The sequence below is a fragment of the Oryctolagus cuniculus genome, chromosome 1 (assembly GCF_051225735.1).
Source record: "Oryctolagus cuniculus isolate XC-2025 breed Fujian yellow rabbit chromosome 1, ASM5122573v1, whole genome shotgun sequence".
NCBI classification, from domain to species: Eukaryota; Metazoa; Chordata; class Mammalia; order Lagomorpha; family Leporidae; genus Oryctolagus; species Oryctolagus cuniculus.
The window spans coordinates 67,531,441-67,549,732 of NC_142867.1; the positions used below are offsets into that span (position 1 = coordinate 67,531,441).

General features: G+C 43.0%; 1 protein-coding gene across 50 annotated transcripts in view; it reads left to right on the forward strand.

The window, feature by feature from the left end:
* EMSY (EMSY transcriptional repressor, BRCA2 interacting) overlaps window positions 1-14,150 on the forward strand; it is a 94,496-nt gene extending 80,346 nt beyond the window's left edge. For 12 of the 50 annotated variants that reach the window (XM_002708680.6, XM_089331182.1, XM_002708683.6 and 9 more), the window contains 7 exons: window positions 58-222; window positions 1,921-2,076; window positions 3,064-3,105; window positions 4,447-4,598; window positions 6,430-6,993; window positions 7,980-8,480; window positions 12,099-14,150. In XM_002708680.6, the coding sequence (XP_002708726.1) occupies window positions 58-222; window positions 1,921-2,076; window positions 3,064-3,105; window positions 4,447-4,598; window positions 6,430-6,993; window positions 7,980-8,480; window positions 12,099-12,293 (1,775 nt within the window). In that variant the 3' untranslated portion in view covers window positions 12,294-14,150. Of the gene's footprint in view, window positions 1-57; window positions 223-1,920; window positions 2,077-3,063; window positions 3,106-4,446; window positions 4,599-6,429; window positions 6,994-7,790; window positions 8,481-12,098 lie in introns of all 50 variants that reach the window. The other 38 variants (XM_070075666.2, XM_002708681.6, XM_089331183.1 and 35 more) reach the window with 9 other exon arrangements.
* The last annotated feature ends 4,142 nt before the right edge of the window (window positions 14,151-18,292 follow it).

Sequence of the window (18,292 nt, forward strand, 5' to 3'; positions counted from 1 at the left end):
TCTTTAAAGAGAAACTTTGTTTATAGGGTTTGTTTTTTCTTAACTAATATAAAACAGATTCCCAGCCTGTAGTTCATGTAATTGCTTCCCGGCGTCAGGATTGGTCAGAACATGAGATTGCAATGGAGACTAGCCCCACCATAATTTATCAGGATGTATCCAGTGAATCACAATCAGCTACTTCAACAATCAAAGCTCTGTTAGAACTCCAACAGACAACAGGTATGAATTCACATGCTCAACTGAGTGAAGCATGTTTTCTCTAGAGATGGGTTGTGCTAAAATACTACCACTGTTAGATATTTTTTGCCATTATTTGAGCACACTTTGCCCCTCTGGACTTGTTGATAACCATTGGTACAGTTTGTTTACTTGTTAACTCATTAAGATGTGCACAGGAACACTGAGGCACTGACTGGCCCCAGTCAGTAGAAGAGAGAGAAAAAAGGTTGTGCCCTGCCCTCTTTGTCTCCCGCTTACCGTGGACAGTCCTGTTGCCTCTAGCCAGCAGACCGGAGTAGGTCCGTCACTTCTCAACACAAAAGGAGATGCAGAAGGTTGCCATGTGCATCCAGGACTAACGGGAGGCAGGTCAGAGGGCCCTGCCATCCTCCTGGGTGTTGGAGAAGCAGTGTTGTGGTCAGAAAGCATTGTAAGGGCCCTTTCCAACCTTCTCACTTGTTTAGTGTCAGATTTATTTCTGTGTAGATTAGCCACTTGAGCTTCCATGCAAAGCTGTCCTTATTTGCTGAGATCCTATCATTATTTCTAGTTACTAAATATTTTTGATGAACTCTAGAACAAGCCTGTCTAAATTATACTGATTATTATATTAGGTCAAAGATTGTCAGAGTATATATCACGCAACCCTTTCATTTTATGAATAAGAAAACCGAGATCTAGAAAGTTTACCCAGTTGGTTAGTGACAGAGTGAGACTCCACATCTTTGGATTCCTAGTTCAATGTCCTTTCTACTTGTGGGGTGACTTTTATATTTATCTTGTTTTGTTTTGCTGTCTTTGTTTAAATGATTGCTTTAATTTTGTCACATTATATATTTAGTGGGAATGATCATTCAGAGGGCCTAGTTAATAGTTACTCTATATTGTAGTGTCCATCTATACTACCCAAAGAGTACTGTCATTTAATATAAGTCTTTGGTTAATTCTTTTATTGGTGTTATTATTTTTTTTAACCTTAGGCATTTCCTGAGCTCCATGTCTTTGACAAATTGCCATTTCTGGTAATGCCTCACAGAGGTGAAAATTTTGAATAAATAGATTTTGCAGGAAAAGTGATAATAAGATAGAAAGGGAGTTTATTCAGGGAAACCATTCTTGATTCCAGACATTTTATCTTAAGTTTTTGCAGAAAAAGAAAAACAGTCTTTTCTTCATGCACAAAAAATTTTATTCTTTAAGAGTCATTGAACACATTATAACATTTCTTTGGAGATAATCTTGAATTTTTAATAGATGAAATTAAACTGGTGACTCTGTTGTGCTCTTCTGGGTAGCTGTGCCCTGGAGCAAACCATGCTGCATACTGCTTAAAATCCTGTTTTTAGGTTGGCGAACTAAAGACTACCAGGGACTAACTTAGAAGGGGAAAGAAAGCACCCTAGGGGAAGTGTGTACCAGGGAAATACCCAGTGGTTCAGCCTGAGATAATGAGCAGAAGGAAGGAGGAATGTTAGTGTGATTGCATGCGAGTCCTTCTTGCTGGTCGGCAGGTGGCTGTACAGGTTGTGTCCGACACAGCCACATGCGGCAGTCTGCCGTTTCCTCTTCAGCTCACTGTCTCCTTAGTCACGGCCAGCAGGGCACCCCAGAGGTCTGGTTCATTATTCCCATGGATAACTCTGGTTTGGGTACTTGTTTGTAATAGAGGTTAATGTTTCCCTTGACTTTTTTATTCAGTAAAGGAAAAATTGGAATCTAAACCACGACAACCCACTATTGACTTGAGCCAAATGGCAGTGCCTATTCAAATGGCCCAGGAAAAGAGACATTCTCCTGAGAGCCCGTCCATCGCTGTGGTGGAGTCAGAGCTAGTTGCTGAATACATCACTACTGGTAGGTGTCCTCCTAAAGTATAGTATTAAGGTGGGAGAGCTACCCCTCTAGATTTCAAGGGATAGTTGCTTGGGGGAGACTATATCCATTGTATTTCTACCTCTTTCCCCATTTGTTTTCAGAGAAAATTCACATCATCCTTGGGATTTACTCTTTCTTCAGTGACTAGGGAAAAAGTCAATAGAATGTTATAAAGTTGGCAAGTAAACAGCATCTGTGAATATAGGGCAGCACTGGCAGGGAGAAGATAAAATGTCTTCTTTCTACGAATAAGTGTTTATGTGTCTGGATATTTTAGTGTTGGAGAAGGTAGGTTAAGGGAGAAAGAAACTGTAAAATCCAACTTCCTTTTTTGAATGTAAAGAAAATAATATGGAATACCTTGAATTCCTCTAAGTATTAAGGAGTTGTGGTGGCAAGCAGATTAATTGTTTGCTTGAAATGTGGTCTGACAGCAAATGCTAGTGAGATTTTTGGATGGCATATGTGGAGAAGACAGACAAGAAGGATAATAGATTCTTTCACTCTGCTGAGACCACACCTGGAATGCCACCTTCTGTTTTGAGTGCTTCATTACCTTGAGATTTAGGATGGTTCTAAGGGCAGTTATGTGAATCATGATGGAGTTAGGAGAGATGGCTTGTGAAGCAACACGGAGAGAACGCCTCCTGTTTTTTCTTAAGCCCTGATTAAAGGAGAATATAAAATTATAATTATTTGAAGGATATAATGAGATACTATTAAGACCAACAGATTAAAATTACCCAAAGAGAAAATCTGGTTAAGATTATTGAAAGCCATCTAGAATCTTTTTTTTAAAAGAGATATTTAGCCAAAAGTTAGTTAAAACAGAGGCCAATGTGTTGGAGAACTCAGGGTTTGGTTTTGTTTAGTTTTGTTTTTTTAACCCTCTGGGGTTAAGCTAGATCATAACATGATGATTAGATGAAAAGACCTGTGATTTCTCCCCTTACTTATCCTTTTCAGAACGCACTGATGAGGGAACAGAGGTTGCTTTTCCCCTTCTAGGTAAGTGGTGTGCATCCATTTGTAGTGTCATTGAAGGTAAAAGATGATTGTGTGGGGGAACCACTTTAAATGGATGCGCTCTACTCTGATCTGGTAGAGGAAAGGTAAGCTCCACTTAGTGAAAGGAAGAGAGATTTTTTTTTTTCCTGCACAGTAGTGAGATTTTTTTCTCAGAAATGAGCAATTTGATGCTGGGAAAAGTAGGAGTTATTTTCAGCAATAAATGACTGGTTTACAGTATTGCTGTGGACCAGTTAAGGTCATATCCACTGTTCTCCATATGTTCACCCTTTGACCTCTCACACTGTCTCCACCTATCATGCCTGCAGCCCTATTGTAATTTTCTTTAAAGTCAGCTGCCTTGTATCATTTTTTAGTGTGTGTTAGTTTCTTGAACTTTCCAGAACTCTGGGGAATTACTATGAAAACATTTATAGTATCTTGAGGGAGGATGATCATTAAATAGTTTTAGTTGATCTTCTTAAGTCCATTTCATCTCTTAATAATTATGATGATTAATTTGGGTAGCTTCCATTTTTAAAACTTCATTAATTTGTTTTTATTTTAAAGTCACTATAATTTGTTTTTTTTTCTCCTGCTCAGTCATATTGTCAGTAATTTCTAAAGACGTTTTAATGTAAACCCTGACTCTTTTTCCAGTTCGGTTGAAAACATGGAAGATTTTATTAAGTTGTGTAATTTAAAATGTACATATAAAGCATACTGAGAAGTACCATAAGGTACTATAGTACATTTACAAAATCCTGGTGATGCTGCCTGTAACCTCATTTCACAAGGAGGCATCTGCATAGCACCAATAAAAACAAGGTGTTTGTGTATTTTCTTTGTGCAGTATCACCCTGACTAAGCTATAGGGCTGTGAGACAGTGTCACTGCTTCTGTTGTTTGCATTGCATTTGGAATAGGGATCAAGAACTTATAGAATTTGTTTTGCTTTACTCAAAGATGTTAGGCTAGGGTTTCAGATTTGCTTGCCTTGATAAAAGTCATCTGAGAAAGTGAGTGCAAGTCACAGGAGGATGTAGCTTTAAGGGGTTTGTCCCTGCATTGTGACGAAAGTTTTCACAGTGCTTCCGCAGCCATTTCTCATCTCATTTTTGTAAAAACTCATTTATTTCCATGAGCAAACGGTCCTAGAGGAGATAAGAAGCTTGCTTAGAGTCACACACCTCATTAGAAGGGCAGGTTTCCATCTTTGGCCCCTTGGCTCAGAACACCGCGCTTTGTGGTGCAGGCTCACAGCCGTTGATTTAGAATGACTGCTGGTTACAGATGTTGTCGCAGTTTCCAGAGAAATATGAGCACCTCTTCTGTTTTCAGTCAGCCACCGCTCCCAGCCCCAGCAGCCCTCGCAGCCCCAGCGGACCCTGCTCCAGCACGTAGCCCAGTCGCAGACCGCGACGCAGACGTCCGTGGTGGTGAAGTCCATCCCAGCGGCTTCTCCCGGCGCCATCACCCACATCATGCAGCAGGTTGTGTCTCTTCTGTTTCTGCTTTTCTCTAGAGCCTCAGTTCGGAAATAAGATTCAGTTTCATCTCCTGTTTTAAGAGGAGAAATAACTGAATTGTTGATTGTTTGTTTAATTCTTTCATCTGTGAGGAGTAGAGGAAATGAATTGAGGGTCTTAATAGCAGAAAATAATTAAGAAACCATATTCTTTAATTTTTTGTGAACTGCTAGCATTTCAAGAGGGTGGGGCTGTTTAGAATGAATCTAATGACATCAGAATTGGTCACCATTTCTGTGTATTTTGTTCTTTTCGAATAATTTGTCATCAGAGTAAAAAAGAAGTGCAAAGAAAATAGCTATTTGCTGCTAGGTTTGTTTTGGTTGGTTTTCTTGCTTTTATAATGAATTCTCATGGGAACATTATGAATAAGTAGGAAAATGAATATTTGGCTTCTTTAACTTGATGTGACCCACTAGGGAGGAGGAGATTCCTCAGGAAGGAGAATGAGCTAGTACAAAACAGAAGTATCTGTTTTAATATCTGGGGGATAGGGAAAAAGAAGAATATGTGTATGAGCTGGTTTTATGTCAGATACTGTGCTTTGAGCTTTAAGTACGTTAACTTGTTTCATTCTCACCCTGATCCTCAAGGTGGGTGCATTATCCCTACTTTACAAGTGAGGAAACCCAAGCTCACTGAAGTTAAGTAACTTGCCCCAGGTGGCAGAGCAGGACGTAAGCCCAAAGTGAACTGCCTCTGTTGTATACTTATAGTCTGGATAGCAGATTTACGCGTGACTTACTCTTCAGTAGTAACGTAAATCACCATCACTCAGCTGGTAGCCTTTGGACCAGCTGTAGGCGCAGCTGTAGGCACACCGTCTGAAAGGTGAAGAAATGTTGACTTAAAAACCTGTATGTGTAAAATCATCATGCAGTAGAGGAGGATTCTAGCTAACTCTCAGAATGGGGAAGTTTTGAGGCAGTGGGAAGGATGGAGATGGCACAGATCTTACTGTGTCACTGAGGGAAGCCAGCTGGGCCGATGTTTTGCTGGGTGACAGGTCTCAGCCTGGAGTCTGGCCCTTACCTGGCAGGTCCTGACCTTGACCTTTCTCATGACCCCTCAGAGGTCAGACAGGCTGGCCTGATGGCGCCTCCTCCTCCCACTGTTAGAACTGACACCAAGCAGTCTCCCTCCCAACGGTCACCTCCCCAGTCTCCTTCCCTCCTGGGAGCCAGGTCTCTAGGAAGCTGGGGTGGGGGTACAGGATGTTGGAATCTGAGCCACAGGCCTGGGAGGAGTAATTGAGAGAGTGGTGGTTCCCGCAGACCTTGGTGAAGCCTGCAGGCCCACCACCACCTGCCAGGGAGGCCCTCTATGGGGTCTTGGGTGGGCGTGTCTCAGAGACAACACCCCTCAGCTTCCAGACATGGCCACAGGGGGCCTCTCTGACCGGCAGCTTTTTTCTGGCCACTTCACTCCTTGGTAGCGGCGTTCTTGCTTTAGACAGATCGGCGTCTCCTGCAGAGCTGGGGCAGCTACTTCCTGAGCCAGGGAGCCCTTCTCTTCTCTTTCTGTGTTGGGCTGTTCTTGGAGGGCCATCGTATTCCTCTAATCTGTGAGATCTGGGCCCTGTAGTAGTGAGTAGACCAGTGTTTGGAGTATTAGTGTCTAAGGGTTGAGATTACAAGTTTCTATCTAAAAGCCCCTTTTAGGTTTCTTGGTCTTTTTAGGCGCTTTTAAAAAGTGTTGACTGAATCTCTTAAACAAGTCTTTTCCAGTTTGAGGAAAATGTAGCAATGTAGGTGTTTTTCTTATTTCATTCTTACTTTGTGCCTTTTTTACTTAGGCATTAAGCAGTCACACTGCTTTTACCAAACACAGCGAGGAACTTGGAACTGAGGAGGGCGAGGTTGAAGAGATGGACACTTTAGACCCTCAGACAGGTCTGTTTTACCGATCTGCCCTGACTCAGTCACAGTCAGCTAAACAGCAGAAACTTAGCCAGCCCCAGCTGGAACAGACTCAGCTGCAAGTGAAAACTCTGCAGTGCTTCCAGACTAAACAGAAGCAGACCATCCACCTGCAGGCAGACCAGCTCCAGCACAAACTCCCGCAAATGCCCCAGCTTTCCATCAGGCATCAAAAACTCACCCCTCTCCAGCAAGAACAAGCACAGCCCAAGCCAGATGTACAGCACACACAGCATCCCATGGTGGCCAAAGACAGGCAGCTTCCTACCTTAATGGCACAGCCCCCGCAAACTGTAGTACAGGTGCTGGCAGTGAAAACCACGCAGCAGCTCCCTAAACTGCAGCAGGCTCCGAACCAACCAAAAATCTACGTGCAACCCCAAACCCCCCAGAGCCAAATGTCGCTCCCAGCTTCGTCAGAGAAACAGCCGGCAAGCCAGGTAACGGAATATTGATAGCATGCAAAGTTAAACTTCTCTGTTCACGGAAAAAAAATGAGAACATCACGGCCCTTTCATGATAGCGGTGCTTTCTCCTGGCAAGAGGAAACCCAAAAGCCTCATTACGCTGGGGTTACTTTGCCCCGTCAGAAGGTTGACCTTAGGGAAGAAATGCACGCATTAACCTAGGAGGAAAAAAAGCGTAGCGCTCAGAACTTGATTTTCCAGGCAGTTTTTAATGAAATCACTTCAGCATTGACCGACAGTACGTAGAAGCGAAATCCCCGAGTTACGTTTTTTTTAAGTATAAAATATTTATTTCAATGCCTGTGAACTCTCTGTTTCTGTGGCAATGAGACTTAAGTAAATCGCAGTATTTTAAGAAACTTTATTGACATCTTCCTTTGTAGTTTCCATCATCGCCATCTAGTTAATGCATCATTTATCTTCTAAATTTATGTTCTAGATTGCCGAGGAATTATGTAGATTTTTGGAAGAAAAATTATTTTAGAAAAATCAGTGACTTGAGTGATATATGTGTGTATGTGTATACCATAAATGCATATTTAGAGAGAATATGTTTGTATAAATGTATTTTGAAGCAAAAGATCGAAACAAAAGCTTTTTATTTTAAAAAGTTGAAGATTATATGACATAACTTGAGCCAGGTTGAAGATATACTGTGTGGGGATATAAATCCTAAAGGAAAACTAGGCTGCTGGGACTCTGTTTTTCCTTTATTGCTATAAACCTTGGCCGGCTGAACAAAGGTTCTTTCAACCCTTCTCTTTCCCTAGGTTCCTTAAAAGTAACCAGGTCCTTCCCATCCAGCCCTCTTACTGGAGCACTGAGCTTCAAAATGCCTCCCTAGTCTACTGCCCTAGTATACTGCACGAATGTTTCTTTTGCCATGCTGTCTGGGGTGTTGGATTAGGTTTCTTCAAAGAGATGTAGCTATAACACACACAACCCCAATTTATTTTCAGGTGGAGCAGCCAATTATAACCCAAGGATCCTCTGTTACAAAGATAACTTTTGAGGGGCGCCAGCCTCCCACAGTTACAAAGATAACTGGTGGCAGCTCCGTGCCTAAGCTGACAGCACCAGTTACAAGCATATCTCCCATTCAGGCCTCTGAGAAGACAGCAGTGTCAGACATTTTGAAAATGTCTTTGATGGAAGCTCAGATTGATACAAATGTAGAGCATATGGTAGTGGATCCCCCAAAGAAAGTTCTTGCCACTAGCATGCTCACTGGTGAAACAGGATCATTACCCTCCACCCACATGGTGGTGGCAGGGATGGCGAATTCCACTCCCCAGCAACAGAAATGTAGAGAGTCCTGTTCAAGTCCATCTGCTGTTGGCCCTCCCCTAACGACAAGGAAAATCGATGCACCAGGAGTGCCTCCGACAGGCCAGTTCATGCGTATTCAGAATGTAGGCCAAAAGAAAGCTGAAGAGAGCCCCGCAGAAATTATCATCCAGGTAAGAATCGAAAGGAAAATGAGAAATCATGGGCACCTTGGGGGTTGTGGGTTTGGTATATTTGGGGATGTCACAGGAAGAGTGAAGCCAAGATGGCAAGAAGACACAGAGATTATCTTTGAGACAGCGTACGACAAATTCGCCTTAATACTTATTACAGATAAGCAAATTTATTTATTTTCTGGAGGAGAATCAGAAAATTGATGGATGTTGTCACACAGCACACTGTAGAGGCAGTGGAGGGCCCTGAGCCCGTGTGTCAGCTTGATTTTTAAGATGCGAGCCATACCTGCCAGTGTGCTGACTCAGCAAGTCAGCCTGGAACACTAGCAGTTTCCTGGGTTCAAATTTTGGGCTTCTCAGTCTTTGGTCGAAGAATCTTGGAATATAACTGGATTGCACAGGGACTCTCCTTGGAAAAACAGTTCTGTTCTTGATCTAAATTTGTGGTTCTTAGAACAATCAAACCTCAATTAATTGGAATGTTTGGAGAAACATGTTCTGTGGGGATATTTCTAAGTAATTTAATTGTGTAATTTAGGATTAACCATACACTTGGCTTTTTGTTTCAATTGCTATTTTAAAAATCCTGTTATGGTTATTGTCACACCTTGGTAAGTACAGGCTAGTTTAACATAATGGAAGTATCCATAGTGGAAATATCCATAGATCTTCCTACGCCTCACATTCCTTTCATTCTGAAAGTCATCTGTCATCACACATGATAGACCAGGTTGAAGAGTTACTGAGTCTAGGCTAGCCTTTGGGAATTGTGTTTTTTTTTTTCTCTCTCTCTCTCTTCCTCTCTGTCCCCTAACCCCCATTAATATTTTGTTGGGTTTTTTTTTTTTTTTGACATTTTGTCTCTTTTTTTTTTTTTTCTTGCTAAACTGGTACTTTGAAAAGTATCAGGACAGCATAACTTAGTTAACTGAGAATTTGGATTTATTGAAATATGGAGAGCCTAGGGTTTGCCATAAGTTCATTGTGGTCTGACTTGAAAGTTCTTATTGTAAACCAGTGTTAACCCAGTTCAGGTAGATTTAATTGTGAGGAAATGTAGAAAGGCCAGTAGAAATAGCCATCGAACTATTCCAGTAATTTGTTTCCTTCTGCAAAAACAAATGGTAGTGAATTAAATAATTATGGACAGAAGAATTTGTTGTGATTTGTAAAATTTTGCCCTGAAGAGGTAGGGTACGAGGGAAAGTGAGTGGTTCCCTGGCTGTGTGGCTTTGGGCAAGGCTGCTTAACTTCACCCTGCCTTAGTTTCCTCATCACTGATGGGAACAAGAAATGCCTGCTTTATAGGATTGAGGTAAGGGTGACATGAAATTAAGCACCTGGCACAGTACCTGACTCATAGGGATTGTCTAATAGGTGACCATTTTTACTCAAATTCACTGTGGCTACTAGGGATTTAGATTGGTATTCTCAGTGAATTAAAGATTATTTTGGATAGCTTATTTGGAAAGTATTTTTCTGTATTATGAACAGGAGTGAGGATGTAATTTGCTTTGAATCCAGGATGGTAGCTAATAAACGGGTTCTGTGCAGAAGTCGGAGCGAACTTGTAGCACGTCCCATGTGCTGGGAGTGCTGTGTCAGAGGGAGGCAGCAGAATGATAAGAACCAAGGTTTTGGAGTAAGAGATTCCTTGATTTTGATTTCCACTTACAATCATTCCGTAACAGCAGGTAACAGGCTTTAGGCAGCTGAGTTGACCTCTGTGCTTGTTTCTTTACCCGTGAAATGGAGACAGTAACAGCTGTCTCACAGGGTGGTACTGAAGATGAAGTGAGCAAATGTCTGTGAAGCGCCTGGTCAGGCGTCTGAACCAGAGCAACACTCCATACAGCTGACTCCCGTTGTCCTACGCCTCTCTAGTGTACTGTTAGAATACTTTCAGTTCTTACCGTTTGTTTTTAACTTTCATCTAAATTGCTGATTTTCCTGATTCAGTAAAATACCTGTGGGAATGAGTGGGGGAACACTGAAGGGCTTTGATTCCCTGAAGAATATTCTATAAAAATTCAGTGTGCTTGATATGAAATACTTAGGATGAAAAGTATTGTTTTGAGTAAATAGAACATCTGTATTTCATTCATTCTTTCACTCATTCATTCCATGTGTGTTATTTAACTGCCATGTTCCAGGCATTGTACTAAGTGCTGAGGTTGGGTAATAAACAAGATGGATATATTCTTCTATCTTGACAGAGAATTCATAGATTCTTAGAACTGGAAGAATCTTTAGAGCATATCTCATTTAACTAATTGATGTTATAAGATTAAGCTAAGGCTAAAAAAGTGGAGTGACTTGCTTAAGAAACCCACAGCAAGTCAGAGCCAGAGCTGAATGAAAATCTAGGTCTTTTTACCCCATCTAATACTTTTTCATAATACTCAACTATATGAAAGTTGGGGAGAAACAAACAAAACTCCACTACCCTCAAATCAATGCCTGGGCATCTGTGTTTTTCTTGGCAATGGTATAATTAAATTTTCACCTCCTCCCCAGTAAAAGATTATTTTGGTCAGGTGTGTTTACAAAGTGCTGACATTCAACTTTGTTCTGAGGTTTTTAACAATGTAGCATTCGTGTTATCAACTATTTAGTGAGCATCTCAGCCCTTCTTCAGGGTTCTGGGCATCAACAATGACTAAGATAATCAAGATCTGAGTTCTGTTGGTACTGTCTTAAAGCTTAAGTTTCAAGGGTGAAAGCAATTTACCAAGCAGATGATAACCACGAGGAAGGGAATGAAGCAGTGTAATACATGTAGGGTGTAATACTACTTTGGGCTGGGGAAGGAAGGCTTCTGTAAGTATTTGTGCTGAGATGCAGATGATAGGGCAGGGCCAGCCTTGCAAAGTATTCCCGGAAGAGGGACAGGCAAGTGCAAATGCCCTAAGGTACAAGTGAGTTTGGCATGAGACTGGAGCCATGGTAAGGAATTTAACAAGGCAGAGTGCCCCTAACATCACTCCCAGTAGGTGCTGAGGCCCACACTGGCTGCTCATTTGCTGGGTGTTCATGGTTTAAATGGCAAGTTTTAGCCTCGGTTGTTCCTCAGTGCCTTTACTGCTCTGATTTTCAATATGGATCACTGCAAATCACTTCCCCTTTGAACCACCAAGAGGCTTAAAACATTCTGTGATGTCAGCAAATTAATCATCTTGTAGATCAGAAAAAGAAAAATTTGGGCAACGCTTACATATAAATTTGCTGAATGATCAAATGAAAATACTATTACAAGTCTGCCTCCTGAGTTAAGTAGCCTCCTTTGTTAAAAGTAGCCATAAAGGGTTAGAAAGGTCACTTTTAGTTGACTAGACTTGGGTTTGAATACCAGCTTTAACCCTGACCAATTGTGTGACCTTGATTCATTCCTCACCCTCTCGGTGTCCTATTTGTAAGCCGGGAGTAGCAGTTTCCCAGTGGCTGCTGTCATAGGGAGTAAGTGAGGTGTCCTGTGTAGAAGTCCCCAGCAGAGTGCCTGGCATGTCATCTTCCCATCAGTGTCCGTTTTCTTTTCCCTTCCTTGGTGTTACTGGGGGAAGTCCTTCGCTTTCCCTTTCTTACCATAAAGAGGCTCTCCTGTGTCTTCTCTTCCAGGCCATCCCCCAGTACGCTATTCCTTGTCACTCCAGCTCCAATGTGGTCGTGGAGCCCAGTGGGCTTCTCGAGCTCAACAACTTCACCAGTCAGCAGCTGGATGACGACGAGACAGCGATGGAGCAGGACATAGACAGTAGCACGGAGGATGGAACGGAGCCCAGCCCCTCTCAGAGTTCTGCTGAACGGTCCTAGTGTTTTGGCCACAGGAGTGTGCACTTTAAAACCTGCTTGGTTACCAAGTGTCCAGGGAATCGCATATCTTGATGTCTAAAAAAGCACTTTGCTCATACTTGGGCTGTGGACCCTGAAATGGTAGTGTTTCAACAAGATATTGCTGCAGGAGCAGCATTTTAAAACAAGACAAAACTCACAGGGGAATGTACTTTTTTAAAAAAATAAAATAGAAAAAGAAAAAAAAAGGCAAAAGAAAAAGATGCACATCTACAGTGACTTAAAAGCTGATATTCTTTCTCTGTGGGACCGGGGCCGATGGAACAGTTCTGTTTGGCAATGGAGAGACTTTTCCTGCGAATGTTCCTCAGCTGGTTTCCACTGAGCAGAATGCCATCACAAAAGGCGAATGTGAATAGTTTGTATTTTGAAATGATGTGACAAGAACAGGTTTTTTGTTTTTGTTTTTGTTTTTTTTTTTTTAAAGAATCTTGTATGTTTTTTGCAAATCCCTGGAAGTGTTGAATTGGTTCACATTTTACATTTGCTCAGCTTATAAATAGCTAGAAAATACTGGCATTAAAGGATCCTGTTGGATGGTGGCGATGAGGTCCCTGCTCAGTGGGAAGTGCTGTCCGGGCGCTGTGCTGTGTATTCTCCTCAGTTGTGTGCTAATTTATTGTGTTGTTGTCCTTTGTGCTCCAGGCCACACACTGGTCCTCTATTTATTTAAGTGTGAACATTTCACAACAGGCCGTGTGCCTTCTGACAGATTCCTTGTAAACCAGGAGCATCTACCCTCTTCACCTCCCGTCTTTCTCATCCCTTCGTGTAGGAAAACTTACTAGAAAATGTTTCACTGTGAAGCAGAGGAAAAGAAACATTTTCTGGCCCAAAGGAAATGTTCAGTTATGTTAAGGAGGAAAGATTATTCGTTCATATGATGCTTTCTTAACATTGAAATTGCACATTCATGTTGGACTGAGATTTTGCAAATAACGTTGACATGCTTTGGTTTAAGCCCCTTGAAATGTATAAAAAGTTCATTTACAGTTCCAAATGTAATGTTTTTCAGCATTCTACCTTGTTAGGACACAGTTTGTTTAAGCAATATGTTTTGGTCCTGTGAGCGCCGTCTCTCCCAAGTGAAGGGCAAAGGGTGGGGGGGTAGGAGTGAGCTCTGCAAGTTGTGGCAAAGGAAACTAGACTTTCCATTTTTAAAAGTGTAAATAGACAAGTTTTTAACGGTTTTATATAGATTTCACTATAAATAAGCATTTTAAGACTGACAGATGTTGAACTGTACATACGTATATCAGCATAACTGCCCAATTTTTTGGTGCTGAAGTACTGTAAGTAATTCATCAACAGTCTCCTGATTTTTGCATCTACATCCAGAGAAGAAAGCTGTGATACTCTAATAAATGTCCACTAGAGTGACACTGAAGATTTAAACACAAGCATTTGTAAGATGCACCGATCATTGGTGGTTGCCAGCGTTTCTACTGGGTGATAGTGACTTACCCATAGATGGAGCTGTTGGGTATTATTTTATTGTACAAATTCATGTTTAAAAGCTTTGTGACTGTTTCTAGCTAGGTCATTTTTTTAATCTTCTCTTGGGTCATAGACTTATTTGAAACTCTGATTAAACTATGAACTCTCTCACCAAAAAGATAAACATGCCAGTATACATGTTAGAGAATACAGTTTTAGGGGTTCACGAGCCCCTAAGCCTACCTGTGTATTCCAGGTTAAGCCCTCTGTTTATGGTCGATCCATTACTTACATATGTAAGTTTTTATAAAATAAAGTATCTTTTAAATATTCATGGATCAGGTAATGAGAGCAAATTTGAATAAAATTATGTTCTACATATACTGGGAGCATAGCCTATACCTGTGTCCCTTTGAAAATTTAGCCTTAACATGTTGCAGCCACTGGAATGGCAAAGGAAACCACTGTACTCTTTGTTTTTTTGAAAAAGTATTATGTATTAACAAATTATGCAGTGAATGATTTAAACTTGCTTTTCTTTCTTTTTTTTAGAAGGCAGAGAGAGGGAGAGGGAGAGCAAGATAGTGCTGCCATCCACTGATTCACTCCCTAGCTGCCCACAGCCAGAGGTGGGCAGGTCACCGTCAGGATCTGAGAGCTCAGTGCGCATCTCCTGTGTGAGTAGCAGGGACCCAGCCACTTCAGGCGTCACCTGCTGCCTCCTGAGGTGCACAGTGGCAGGCAGTGTGAATCAAGAGCGGACACCGCACTCACACCCACGCACTCCACAACCGCGTGCACCCATCCCAGTGACTTCTTAACTACTAGGCCAAACGCTCATCCCATTTTTTAAAAAAATTTTTTGTTTTACAGGTGTTAATTCCAAATAGAGCATGAATTTTTTTGTATTCAAAAAATATTAATTAAGCACCTTCTGTTTTCCAATTACTGTTCTAAGCACTGGGCACACCATAGTGAACAAACAGAAAACCTTGCTTCTGTGGAATTTATAAACAGGGCCTCCTGCTGAGAAATGGTTATAAAGGATGAAAGAAGGAAAAAACAAGAGTGACTCTTAGGTTTCTTGATTATGTGGATAAATGATGATGTGGATCTCCAAACACTCTTTTATAAAATTCCTAGTGCAGTAGAGCTATTAGTATTTTCAATGTGTAAGTAAGATAAGCTGAAAGTGCTTTGGAGCAGTCGCTGTGATGGATACGCCGAGGTTCCAATGCAAATGATCCAGCATTAGGAGAGTCCCCACAACGGGTAAGCTGTGATAAGGGAACTCCGGTGTGAAGGAAATGTTAAAGAGTGCTGAGATTGCAGATGCAGTTTATGATGAACTTGGAGAACCTAGAAATGACAACGTTACTGATAAATCCACATGCCATACAACTCACCTAGTTGAACCATGCAGTTGCGAGGTTTTTAGTATATTCTCAGAGACAGGCAACCCTTTGCCACAGTCAGTGTTGGGACATTCCCATCAGCCCTGGTACAGGAGAAACCCTGTACCTCTGAAAGCCCACTTCCACTCCAGCCCTAGGCCGCCTCTAATCTGTCTTCTGTCTCCATGGATTTGCCTGTTCTGTACATGTCATATAAATGGAATCCTTCCATATATGGTGACTGACTGCATTAACTTTGCTTAATGTTTTCACGTTAAATCTATGTTGGAGCACAGATCAGTGCTTTCATTCTTTTAAAACATGTTATATTTAGGCCGGCGCCACGGCTCACTAGGCTAATCCTCCGCCTTGCGGCGCCGGTACACCGGGTTCTAGTCCCAGTCGGGGCGCCGGATTCTGTCCCGGTTGCCCCTCTTCCAGGCCAGCTCTCTGCTGTGGCCAGGGAGTGCAGTGGAGGATGGCCCAAGTGCTTGGGCCCTGCACCCCATGGGAGACCAGGATAAGTACCTGGCTCCTGCCATCGGATCAGCGCGGTGCACCGGCTGCAGCGCATCGGCCGCGGCGGCCATTGGAGGGTGAACCAACGGCAAAGGAAGACCTTTCTCTCTGTCTCTCTCACTATCCACTCTGCCTGTCAAAAAAAAAAAAAAAAAAAAAAAAGTTTATTTGGAAGGCAGAGAGATAGAGCTCCCACCAACTAGTCCACTCCCAAGTACCTTCAGTGTACGGGGATGGGCTGAGGCCAAAGCCAAGAGCCAGGGACTCCGCCTGGTCTCCCCTGTGGGAGGCAGGAACCCAGTTACTTGAGCCATCTCTTCTGCCTTCCAAAGTCTGCATTAGTGGGAAAGGGGAGTCACGAACTGGAGGCAGGACTTGAACGCAGGGACATCAAGATGCAGGCACCTTAACTGCCAGGCCCAATGCCTGCCCCCTTTCTTTAGGGCCATCCCATCACATAGTTTTGTCCCAATTTTTTTAATCCATTCATCAGTTGATGAGCTTTTGCATTATTTCAAGCTATTGTGAATAATGCTGCTATGAATACTTGGGCACAAGTTTTACATGAGGTTTAACTTTTCAAGGGTGTATGCCTAGGTAGGAGTGCGATCACTGTCACACAGTAACTGTGGACAGCTTTGTAGGGGACTGGCAGCCCGTGTTCCACAGCAGGGACACGTGTTCCGTTTCTGCCAGCAGCACGCGCGGGCTGCAGTTTCTCCACTTTTTGTCTGTCTTTTTTTTTGGACCAGCAGAGTTAGTGAGACAGAGAGACAGAGAGAAAGGTCTTCCTTCCATTGGTTCACCCCCTAAATAGCCGCTATGGAAGCCAGGAGGCAGGTGCTTCTTCCTGGTCTCCCATGCGGGTGCAGGGCCCAAGCACTTGGGCCATCCTCCACTGCACTCCCAGGCCACAGGAGAGAGCTGGACTGGAAGAGGAGCAACCGGGACAGAATCCGGCACCCCGACGACTAGAACCCGGGGTGCCAGCGCCACAGGCGGAGGATTAGCCTAGTGAGCTGTGGCACCGGCCCCACTTTTTGTCTTTCTGATTGTAGCACCCTAGTGTGTAAAGTGGTACCTTGCTATGATTCTGCTGGTGACTTACAATGAACGGCTTTTCCTGTCCAGGTTGGCTGATAGTATGAGGCTACTTTGAAAAGTTTGTGGAAAATGGAATTAAAAGTTAAATTCATTTTGGTGCAGAAATGTTGAAATCCGTACATTTGAGAGGTCTTCCAATATTTCATTGAAAATATATACCAAAAAAACTATGTGTGGATATCAACTTTAAAAAAATTTTTTAGTTCCATTTCCCACATACTTAAGATTTTTTTTTTTTTGAAAGGCAGAATTACAGAGAGGTAGAGGCAGAGAGAGAAAGGTCTTCCATCCTTTGGTTCACTCCCCAAATCATTGCAACAGCTGGAGCTGGGCCGATCCGAGCCAGGAGCCTCTTCCAGGTCTCCCACGTGGGTGCAGGGGCCCAAGGACTTGGACCATCTTCTACTGCTTTCCCCAGCCATAGCAGAGAGCTGAATCAGAAGTGCAGCAGCTGGGGCTCGAGCTGGCGCCCCTGCGGCGGCTTCACCCGCTATGCCATAGCACTGCAGCCCCTCCCCCCAAACTTTTTGCAGTACCCTCATCTACTTTTGAAGAAATACCTAGTCAGGCCTTTTACCCATTTTTCAATTGAACTAGTTTCTTTTTTCTTTATTTAAATTGAGAACTTTGGAAGTACAGGAAATGTTACTACTCTTAGAAAAGCAATCTGCTCTCTGCCAATGAATTCATCACCCTTTGAGTCTGAGTCTGGTCCTTCCTCTTTAATATGGCAGTTGCTGAACATTCTTAGCACTGTAGCTTTCGAGTTGAAAACTTGCTCTTTAAATCCATTTCTATTTCCTGTCCAAGGTGGTTTTCCCATAATACAGGGTGACGGTTTCTAACCCCGCAGAAGCGTCGTGAAGAGCAGGCGCCCAGTGCCTGTGTAATGCGAGACCCGGGTGCGTGCTCAGTAGCTTCTGAGTCCAGGAGTTAGGCCACTCTCACTTTAGAAAGAGAACACTGGGGCCTCAGGGGAGGCGCAGGAGGCACCACAGTGCCCCGACTAGCTGCCAGTAGCGTCGTGCTGGTGCCACCAAACAGGACTGGCCACTGTGGGGCCAGAGGAGCCGTAACCTGTGTGTTCGTCAGCCTCAGGCACCTTCACGCAGAGGTGCTCAAGTCAGGTGGTTTTGTCTTAGTTCAATTATGTGTCACAAATCCCATGTAAGAGGAAGTGGAGTGAGACCTTTCCCAGAAAGGATGGTGACAGCTTTGCAAGACTGTAAGTTGGCGAGACTTGATGACCTATATACGGAAAAGAAGAATTGAAACATGGTAAGATCGGGTTTGTAGCGGGGAGGAGATGCCCTCGATGCTCCCACATCCACTCACTGAAAGCACGGGCTTGCTTTAAGGGGGAAGAAAAAAAGGCAGTCAAGGCTTGGTGAGCTTGGCCGGGCTCTGCATGGCTTGTAACAGCAGAGGGTCAAGTTGGAGAACTGCATTATCTGAGTCCTTGGGAAAGGCTGATACATCAGCAGGCTTCCACTGGAGCAAGAGCTG